The sequence below is a fragment of the Coenobita brevimanus genome, chromosome 85 (assembly GCF_032717465.1).
Source record: "Coenobita brevimanus isolate Jiangsu-jjx chromosome 85, ASM3271746v2, whole genome shotgun sequence".
In the NCBI taxonomy this organism is placed as follows: Eukaryota; Metazoa; Arthropoda; class Malacostraca; order Decapoda; family Coenobitidae; genus Coenobita; species Coenobita brevimanus.
The window spans coordinates 7,485,973-7,497,257 of NC_137038.1; the positions used below are offsets into that span (position 1 = coordinate 7,485,973).

The 11,285-nt window shown below is 44.7% G+C and overlaps 1 protein-coding gene across 2 annotated transcripts in view; it reads left to right on the forward strand.

Moving 5' to 3' along the window:
- The window catches only part of LOC145410444 (uncharacterized), a 43,857-nt gene extending 34,113 nt beyond the window's left edge, over nt 1–9,744 (forward strand). Inside the window, exons 2-6 of one of the 2 annotated variants that reach the window (XM_080280596.1) lie at nt 1,442–1,579; nt 2,643–2,909; nt 3,310–3,480; nt 5,159–5,744; nt 8,464–9,744. In XM_080280596.1, coding sequence (XP_080136722.1) covers nt 1,442–1,579; nt 2,643–2,909; nt 3,310–3,480; nt 5,159–5,744; nt 8,464–9,380 — 2,079 coding nt within the window. In that variant the 3' untranslated portion in view covers nt 9,381–9,744. The remainder of the gene's footprint in view (nt 1–1,441; nt 1,580–2,642; nt 2,910–3,309; nt 3,481–5,158; nt 5,745–8,463) is intronic. The other variant, XM_080280597.1, reaches the window with a different exon arrangement.
- Nucleotides 9,745–11,285: the final 1,541 nt, after the last annotated feature.

The window sequence follows — 11,285 nt, forward strand, 5'->3', positions numbered from 1 at the left end:
TTATTTTGTGAAAAGGACGAGCAAAAAACTATGACAATAAGAAAACTAAACACACATTAATAATATTACTACTACTACTACTACTACTACTACGGTTATAATAACAATAATAGTACTCACCACCATCGTCATCATCATCATCATCATCATCCAAATCTTCTTCCCGCCTATAGATGGGGTGAGGTAGGGTCCAGAGAGCGAGATAAAAGTAGCAGAATGAGAACTAGCTGATAGATACATATAAAAACCAGATAGATAAAGGAGAGAGGGAAGGAGGGAAATATGGAAGAAAAATGGAGGTTAAGGACAGATAAAAACGATGGAACAATAGACCATTCTTGTAGGTATTATAATTATGTTTATGAGAGAGAGAGAGAGAGAGAGAATGATGGACACACACACAGACTGATGAAGATATACACAAATAGATAGATAGATAGATAGGTAGATAAACATAAATAAGAGAGAGAGAGAGAGAGTGAGAGAGGCAGTAACGGTGGTCACAAGGACTCTCCCATAAGACCCAATTGGCAGTTTCTTTCAAGGTAAACTGTGCCTTATCTCCCCCTCCCCCCCTCCTCTCTCTCTCTCTCTCTCTCTCTCTCTCTCTCTCTCTCTCCCCTTTATGTACTAATGCATTGATTAAAGTAACTGACAGTAGGCTTATTAAATCTGTCATTAAACCCTGAGAGAGAGAGAGAGAGAGAGAGAGAGAGAGAGAGAGAGAGAGATGCAAACATTGCGTTTCCCTCCCAAGTGGCCTTCACACTCTGCCCTCACTTATTACGAGAGAGAGAGAGAGAGAGAGAGAGAGAGAGAGAGAGAGAGAGAGAGAGAGAGAGAGAGAGAGAGCCGTGGATGTAGAGGGGCGCCTTCACGTGGTGGCACTGATTCAACCGGGCGTCTCTCTGCCTAGTTATACGAACGTCCCTCAACTACCTCCCTATTCCCCGAAAGGAGGAGGGTGGAATGCAGGAGGACAGTTTAAGCCCGTAGTCCACTGGGGTCAAAGTTCAAATGAGCCTGGGACCGCAACAACAACAATAATAACAACAACAACAACAATAACTGCGATATGTACTTTATGATTTATTGTTCTTGGTATGAGTCGATTTCACTCAGCACAGATCCTCCTTGTAGTGCTGTGTGTGTGTGTGTGTGTGTGTGTGTGTGTGTGTGTGTGTGTGTGTGTGTGTGTGTGTGTGTGTGTGTGTGTGTAGCCTATCTGTTTATCTGTTTATCAATCCATCTTTATCTATCCACACACACACACACACACACACACACACACACACACACACACACACACACACACACACACGATTTACGGAAGGCTACTGGACAGAGCTTACTGATGAGACCCTGCCAGGTTAATTACACCAATATGTACTAATCCACCTTATCATGATCTAACCTTACTATCCTTGTCTTATCCTTGCAGGCGTACCGTGGCGGGAAGAGCAGCCGTGTGCAGATCGTGAAGCTGATATGCGTCACTGTGGTGGTGTCGTCATTCATCATTGGATTCTTCATCATCACTTCCAACTACCTCAACGCCAGGGCATGCCAGTGTCCACAGGTAACCAAACGATCAGCTTTTTCGCTGCCATCATCATCTTCATCATCATATAGATCATCATCATCATCATTTTCGCTAAGAAAATGGGTGGATGAGCAAGTATTTTTGGTATAACTAAATTTCATCATCATCTACCTGTTTTCCGCTAAAAATCGAGGTAACGTACTGTAAGCACGCAATCGACAAAATAATTATAAAACAGTCATCATCATCATCATCATCATCATCTTCATTCTATTCCTTTACCCACTAAACCTCTATGTAGTAGATGCGGATGCATCTGGGATGCTAAATTCTACGGGAGTTGAGCTGCTCGTTTCCTTAGTGAGTCACTGAGGGACAACCTGGGTCGTGGAGATGTTTCCGCATTTAAAAATGGAGGTTGGTACATGGTGGACATATACAGTGACGGTCAGTGATTCCCCTATAGATGTTGGGGTGGGACGCCTACAATGACACACTGTGAGGTATTTCAGAGATAATATAAGGCAAAGCTAACAAAGAGCCTACTACACACCCAGGTAGAGAAATGGGAAAACAAAAAAAATGAGCTGATATTAATATTATCAGATTTTCTTCTTACAAAATACGAATTTCACTTAAGTGCTTCAAAATTAACTACAGGATCCTATCACGTTGAACCATACTTTTAGCTCTACCTGAAAATACTCCAAGTTTATTTGTTTTAGATGTCATTATGCACAGACAGTTGGCAAAGTAACATTACAAGTTTTTTGGTTTTGTTTTTTAGCCCAGTTCATGGACAGCTCGTAAAGCAACAGCACAACTTTTTTCTCAGTACATATACAATTCGCAGAGTCATAGTTCAGTACTTTTTCTCCGTATGAAGTTCGTAAAGTAACAGTACATTAGACTTCCTGGTACATATACAGTTCACAGTCTTTTATATATTTTTCCCTTAGTGTATTCGCCACGAGGGCCTGAGACGCAACAAACTTAGCACCTTCTTTTTTCCAGGAGGGTCTCGAACACAGTAAACTTAACACTTTTTTATTTTTTCCAGGAATCTCAGGCTAAACCTAACCAACACTTCTTTTTCCAGCAGAGTCTTGAACTGGAGAAGCTCAAGTCGGCCGGATTCCTTGAGCTTCCGAGGGCGAGCAGTCTGGTGGGGAATGAGCCGATCAAGGTGGAGGAGGAGGAGGAGGTGAAGGCTGAGGGCAAGCAGCTGGTGAAGGAGGAGGAGGAGCAGCAGCAAGGAGTGGAGGAGGAGGAGGAGGTGAAGGAGAATGACCTCGACCTTGGAGATGATACCACACTGCCCAAGATTGACCTGGAGGTGGTGGAGGAGGCGCCCCTACCCCCAGAGGTAAGGAGGGAGGGGGGGAGGGGGAAGGAGGGATGATTGGTGGGAGGAGGTGAGGATGAAAAGGACAGAAGAGAAAGAAGTTTGAAGGGAGGAGGTAGGGAAGGAATGGGCAGAATTTGAAGAGAGAAGGTGTGGAAGCGAAGGACGTAAAGATGTGAAGGTTGGAGAGAGGAAGGGAAGAACGTAAGGGAGAGAAGGTTGAAGGAAGGAAATGTCTGAGGGAATGAGAGGTGGAAGGTGGGGAAAGAGGGAGGTTGGAACATAGGGAATGAGGGGAAGGAGAGATAGTGAGGAAAGGAAGGGCAAATAGGAAAGGCGCTTAGAGGGGAGGGAAGAGGTGGGAGGCAGAAAAAAAATAATTAAGGATGATGGTGATTACGATTATTGTACATTATTTCAGAAGGTTGAGGAACTGGTGAAGCAGGTGGAAGAGGCAGAGAAGGCAGTGGAGGAGGAGCTGGCCAGGGAAGAGGAAGAAGAGGAGGCACTGCAGGACATTCTCTCTGCCCAGCTTGACCACATGAAGAAGATCAGACTCCCCATTGACCTCATCCTGGGCAACCCCGCTCTCGTTAGTACAAAACAGTCTCTCTGGCCTTAACGCTAATCCTGGCATACATCCTCCCATAACAGTTCTGTGTATAACTCATTCAGAGTTATTGGGTTTTTGATTATGTGGTGGTTACCACTGAATGGCGTAAACACATTAGTGTTAATGTTTTCATAAGATTTCCTCTAGTTATGGCACCAGCGAAGCTGTGCATGCATTTTAGTAGGCTACTCCTAATCAAGGTGTTTAACGGGTATCCCAGGTAAAAAAAACAGATAGCTACTGAATAGCAGTAAAACATCAGGTATTATTACTTGCGTGAAGAAGCACCATGATAAGCCCCTCTCTGTGTAATGGGAAAAAAACGTGTATTGAGGAGAATAACCACTTGATTTGTAAAACCACAATAACCCAGTATTGTGAACTCCACACCTGCGTATGGAAATGAAGCTCGGACTTAGTTGTAAGGACATAAGTCAAGAGTGAGAGGGGTGAAAATGGGTCGTCTGCCAGGAGCATTGGAGGTAAGTGGAGAGACGGACAGACAAATGAAGAATTTTGGGAGTGTTATGGTGCTGATGCAGATGTGCTGGAGAGTGGTAGCAGTACCCTAAGATGGTCACGTGTAGCGAATAGAGAGTGAGAAATTAACTAAGAGAGTATGTGAGTGAGGCGGAGGGAAAGAGGATGAGAGGGAGACCGAGGATGAGGTAAAAGGCCGGAGTGAAGAGGTAGATGAACGAAAGTGGTGTGAGATGGAGGGAGGACACGATGGTGGGGGACAATAGGATGTCACAGAGTCGATTTGTTTATAACCACCACCTCCATGCCTAGGCATTTGGCTGTAGACAGATGAAGTCAGATACAAAAGTTCGTTCGCTTCTGCTGCTTCTATCATTGCTGGAGTCTTAAATGCTTGAATGCCATGAAGTGGAGAAAAGTGTAGACTATCACCCAAAGATGAACGATAAAATGTACCACAGGCCACTACAACACACTGAAGCATCAACAAATCCATCGATGAAAGAGGCATCAGAGAAGAAAACGGACTCGCGCATCTGACTTCAGTACACTCATGGACCACAGTGTTCGTCGTCTACTTTCACCCTTGCCTGAGAGGAAGCTATAGCCAGGATGTCTCCCTGAAATAAGACCTCTTGTTTGTAGTTCAAAGCCTTACATGAATGAATCAGTTGTGTAGTTTGATGAATCTTCGAACCACCAACTTAACACTGGACCCTACAATTTCTCTCCAGGCAGTTGTAGGTTTGAAGAATGAGCAGAAATTTTGGCTTGGGATTGTAATTCACAGACAAATTTAAGATGCAGCCATTCTGTCAATTAACGAGTACTAAGTTTAAACAAAGGGGTTGTAATCTTTGTCATATACATCTTGATACCTTGCATGTTTTTACTTTATTTGCTTCCCCCCCCCCCCCGGCACATTCTTTTATTTATTTTCTCCAGCCCCACTCATCCTGCAATCACAGAAGCGCATATAAACGTGACGTACAAGGAAAGCGCCCAACAAGCTTTTCTGCAAATTGTGACATGCAACCTTCGCATTACAAATCCAGCTCCCTGTTACAGTTCTATGTGTAAATAGACTAGGTGCAAACAAGCTTTAATTTATTGCTTTTGTCCCTCCCTTCCGTGACACAGACAATTGTATATTTACTTGCTTGCCCCTATCTCACAGGCTGGTCGTGATGTGAACTGTGAGGTGGAGCGTCGTCAGCAGCCACTGGGCCCCGGTATCATGACCAAGGCCATCATAGTGACATGCCAGGACCCCAGCCGACCCCCCCGACCCCGCGGACCCACTCCTCCCCTCTCCGTCCTCGGCCCCATTATGAAGATGCTCGCCTCTCGCCCAGTCCCCATCCGCCCTGTCCCTTGCGGCCCCCAAAACCCCTGCTTCCCCGCCCCCAAGATGATTGTGGAGGGACGTAACTTTGTGCCCATTGGTGTTCGTGGCCCAATTTCCATCCTGGCCCCACACCCCCGTTTCGGCCCACAGCCTCGTCTCTCCCCTGAAATTGACGACGGCCCCCGTAGCAAGATGCTGCCTATCCAGCTTCAGCCCCTAGTGAAAGTGTCACCCCGCATGCCCCGTCTTCTGACCCCACCCCAGCCATTCCCTGCCCCAGTGTCCCTGGCTTCCCTGCACCGAGGTGCTCTGCCCATGCCCCTGCCCCTGCCACAGCCCCGTGCCGCCAAGGACCCCATCAGCCTGCCCAGCATCCACCTCCGTCCCGCACCCTTCCTGCCCAAGAACTTCAACGGTATGGCATCACACACCTTTACCTTCGCTTTTAGGGTGTTATTCTAAATGGTTCTGGAGATGTCTAAGCACTTCTTCCATAGCGATTTGTTCTGTAATCTACATAGCACCTCAGTATCATCTTGTATTGTTATTTGACTCAAACTATGTCAACATTAAACCGGTATAATGACATGTGCCAGACTGCTAAGCTGTAATATGCAAAATATAGTAAATCGCAATGGAAAAGGTGCAATGAAACATCCTGTGTCACTTAGAATACCCCTATTAGCCTCATATTCTGGTCGGCTTAGGAGGTCTCGTAGCACCTCATCCTTAATTATTTATTTTGCATTTTTCACCTTTCAGATCTTAAGTATGTTATCTGTACTATCTAATATCGACGTACAGTATATAAATATCATCATCATCATCCGGACCTCCTTTCCCACTCTAGGGCAGGGTGAGGAGTAGCAACGTCCGGACAGCCCAAGTTTGCCCAATCCAATGGGCCACGCTTCCATTCACTGAACATTCAAGCCCCCGGAATCCTGGCTTTATCTGATACGCTAAAAACTTTCATAACTTCTGTAGCTTCTCATAAATGTATCCGATAGAGTCAATCTGAACGCTGTCACGTTAAAAAGGGGTGCCAAATCCCTGATCATGCACTTCTCACAACATTCATCCAGCCAGCTCGATCTCTTGTCAGTCCCCTAACCTCACCGACCTCTATTACTCTTTTTCTCACACACTCATCCACCATATCCCTCCACCTTCTCCTTGGCCTACCTTGCCTCCTCCCCTCCCTCCTTCAAATTCGCTTAGATATACCTTTTTAACCACTCTAATGTTATCCATTCTCTCCACATGACTATACCATCTCAGCACACTCGCTTCGATTCTGGTGTCCACAGACTTCCTCACTCTGCATCTTTCACGAATCACATTATTTCGTATCCTATCCACTCTCTGTACTCCACATACATTCCTCAGCAGTCCCATCTCCACTGCTCTCACTCTTGACTTCTCATTTTCATGCCACACCATAGTCTCACATCCATATGTTAAATTTGGTACTAACACTCCTTCATGTAAGCCTCATGTAGCTACAACACTCAAGCCTCTGTTTCATATCAAGACATTCATGGCATCAGCTACTTTCCTTCCTTGTGGCACTTTACTCTCTACATCTTTTGCACATTTCTATCACTGTACCCAGGTATCTGAACTCTCTCACCAATTCCAGTCTCCTCCATTCACTGTGACATCACACTGGGAGTCACCTTCTTTCTCGATTACCATCACTTTACTCTTTTCTACATTTACCCTCGAGGCACGACGCTCACAGACATCAGCAAAACTCTGCACTAGTCTACCAAGCTCTTGTCTGGTACTGCATCATCTGCGTATAACAAATTTGAGACATTCCCTCACCATTCATTACCAACGCCATTCCTTTCTTCATTACTCGTGCATTTTACTTCTCCCATCACCCCAGCCATATATATAAATAACACACTTGAATGAATTAACAAACAAGAAACGGAAATAAACTGCTAACTAAGAAGTACTACAAGCTTCCTTAACTGGCGTCTATGAGGCTTCGTGGCATCTTCGTTAACGATTTATTTTGCAGATAAAAACGGTTGCATCTCTTCACTCTCCTATATCTTAATCATTGTTATGTCTACACAGATGCATAATGTAAATGCTGTACAGGAGATAATTAAAGTGTCAGATGTAGTACTAACCTGATAAGGAAGAGGTGCTGTAAGAACCTTCTTAACCAGGGACAATATGGGCCTTTCTCTTCTATAAAATCTGCTGTGTGTGTGTGTGTGTGTGTGTGTGTGTGTGTGTGTGTGTGTGTGTGTGTGTGTGTGATGTTGCTGAGAAATCGTCCTACTACTGAAACAGTCTATGCTGGGTGAGTGGGCGGGTATGTGAATGGAGTGAATGGCTGGGGAAAAACAGGTCCATTTGGATAGGTTTATGGTAAAGATGTCCATGGTTGGAATGGGTCAATAGGGGAATACGTCCTTTGGGGAAATATGACCAAATGAAAACACAGGTCTTTTGAGTACGAGTATAAAATGTTCATGGGAGAATTAGATCCATGGGGAAAAGGAGATTCGATGTTTGTCTATGGTGAAAATAGGTCAATTGAAAATCCATGTAAAAAATAGATTACTGGAGGGAAATACGTCCATGATTTAAATAGATTCCCGCTCAATTTGTATTTACTCAGTCAATATTTTGATACCGGGGTCACAGTGTCACTCAGAGTGGCAATCTTCCAACCTCGATCAGCAGCCGGTACACACATAAATTGGCGTACATGACATGAGCAGACAGAGGTAGTCATGCATCCAAAGGTGTACTGCTGCTAAGTGGTTGTGAGCGGCCAAAAACATCCACGAAAAACCACTGTAGGGTGAAGGACTGGTTACAACTGATTGTGATTACTAAAATGGCAGCAATAAGACACTACTTATGCGTCACAGTCATAACAACATCCTCGTATGCTCATTGTTACCATTATCTTAACAGTATCAGTAACGTATTATTACCATATTCTTATTATTACTTATCGTATCGGAACAATCATGTTGTAATCACATTCATGCATTTAATCAGACTTACTATTGTCATACTCTTTTTAACACTGTACTCTTATTATCTTCCTATTCATAGTATTATTATCATATTACTGACCTTGATCTTCTTTGACCTTGCAGTGCTGAGTGGTGCCCGTAGAGATGACCGCCCCGTGACCCACATGGAGATGAAAGCCCCACCCCCACCCCCACCCCACTCCAACCCCCTGCCTGCCGCCCCTAAGGAGTTTGGTCCACCCAGGATTCACACCGTCCTCACCCCAGCCCAGCCCTCAAAGCAGTTCCGAGGCAACATTATTGAACTGGAGCCCTCTGAGCCCAGACCTCCGTTCCGCGGCCCCATTCCCTCTGATGGCCCTGCTCCCTTAGATGACCCTCAGTTCCTTGGCCCCATTCCCTCTGATGACCCCGGATCCAATGGCCCCATTCCATTCACTGGCCCTCAGTTCCGTGGACCCATTCCCTCTGATGGTCCTCAGTTCCGTGGACCCATTCCCTCTGATGGCCCTCAATTCCGTGGACCCATTCCTTCTGATGGTCCTCAGTTCCGCGGACCCACTCCCTCTGATGGCCTTCAGTTCCGTGGCCCCATCTTCCCCGACGGCCCTATATTCCGCGGACCTATCGCCGTTGAGCAGGCACCAAAAATCATCCCCAAGTTCCATGGCCCCATGCTCCCACCCCACCTGCCCCGTAACATCCGCATCCAGACCAACCCCCTGCCCAAGGACATCATGATACCCCCAAAGCCCATCGCCCTTATGCCACAGCCCTCAGTACTTCCCATCGCCGGCCCTCCCTCCTTCCCGCCACCACCTCGTTTTGACCCCAACGGACGCAGAGGGGATGTGCAGGAGATCAACGCTGATGCTGAGATTGTCGTGAAGGATCTGCCACCCCCTCAGGAGCAGCCCTCACTCCCCCAGCAGCCCTCACTCCCCCAGCAGCCCTCACTCCCCCAGCAGCCCTCTCCCCCAAAGCCCTCACCCCAGCAGAACCCCCCTCCTCGCAAGCACCACCTTCTGCTGGTTAACTAAAGGCTTTGTATACCAGCCCTCACCTCCCAAGTCCTTAGCCTCTCTTCTCTCACCTCCGTCAATAGCTTTTTCCTCACTGGTTCTCGCATTAACCAAATCCCAGCCTTGAATTTAACACTAATCCTTGTCTACTTTACCCTTGTGCTCACCCTAAACCAAACAGGTCCGACTTCCCCCTCACTATTTCACTCTAGCTCTCACCCTAAACCAGACAACCCCGTCTTATTCCTCCAAAGCTTTCACCTTGACCCTTCTATACTCTCACCCCAGCCCTCCCCAAACCCAGCCTTCATACTACCGCTACACCTTGCCTATGTCAATTTTTGAAATAAAAAAAGGGGGATTGTGTGAAGCAGTGGATGATTAAGAAGAATTTACTGGAAATAGGGAAAAAATAAATAACAGAAAGGGACGGATACGTGATTTAAAAACATAGCGTTCAGCTATGGAAAAAGTTAAATATAAACTGAAGATGGGCTGATAATTCATATAAAAATGTGATTGTTCAGGCTTGGTAAACCTTGTGGGCTACAAAATGCTGGATAGCCTACCACTGCATGGGCTTTCACTTACACTGATTCAGAATAAAAGAAACTGACATCCGTTAAAGTATACTGATAACCATCATAGAATATATATATATATATATAATATATATATATATATATATATATATATATATATATATATATATATATATATGAATGTATGTACACACAAATTGAATAGGCAGGTAAGCTAGGAAGAAGAAATAATGGAAGTTAATATTTCAATCTACAAAAAAAATATATATATATATAATAATAAACACGGGAATGCATCAAGGTGGTAGAAGCAGCAAACTATTACCCTCCACACTGTATTTCACTATGTGTTTTCCAGAACATTACAAAAAAGTCTTCGTAACAAAAAAGCTTTACCAAAAAAATCGATGTAACAAATTGTGATACTCTTTGTAGGTTCTTTGTACCCTAGAATAAAAAATAAGAAAATCCATACGGTATTTAACTCACCTAATGGTTTTTCGTAAAAAAGGCTTCATTTGTATTTGCGTGTGATAGAGTAGTTGTGTGTGTGTGTGTGTGTGTGTAAGGTCTTCCCAAATTGTCAGCATTACAGCAAAACATTACACATAACTACAAAATGGCATCCCAAATCTGTTAATCGGAGTTCTACATTTTCTCCAGAATAAAATAAGTTACAAAAATTCTACCACGGCAAGGAATGGGTTAAAGGAAAATGTTTAATCCTTTGAAAAAATACGAGTTGTGTGTTGATTAAAATCAATATTTAACCCAAATTAAACAATCAGTTCTACCAGTGCAGTGAGAGGTCAGTGTTTATTTCTTCATTAACTCAGCACCACCAACTCAGGATATGAGGGATAATGTTTGTTAGCCTCTGAAGTGAGTACTTACAGGGAGAACATTAGTTAATCAGTGGGAGGGCTTATACCAGTTCAAAGTCATTCATAAACAAAAGAACAAATGGTCCATAGGAACACCCCAGTATTACCACCAGCTCCACTGATATACCACTGCTACACACTTTAAGTGAGGGGTTCTCAACCAGGGGTTCACGAGTCCCCAGGGGTTAGCAGGAGGGTTTCCAGGGAGTACTTAGACGGTTGACGAAAATTTATTAAAATCTGTTGTGTGTGTGTGTGTGTGTGTGTGTGTGAGAGAGAGAGAGAGAGAGAGATGCGCGCATCAGATTGGTTGACGTTTATACAGAAGCCCTGAATGAGGATGGGGGTTACTGTTTCATTTCAGTCAGCTAGCCATAACTGATGGACGTACCCTTGGTGCCCCAGTTTCTCCAGATATTCTTGTTAACCTAAATGGGGTACGTTCATAACATATCTAACAGTGTGTTGGAGTTTTTGATAATACAGTGATAGGTATG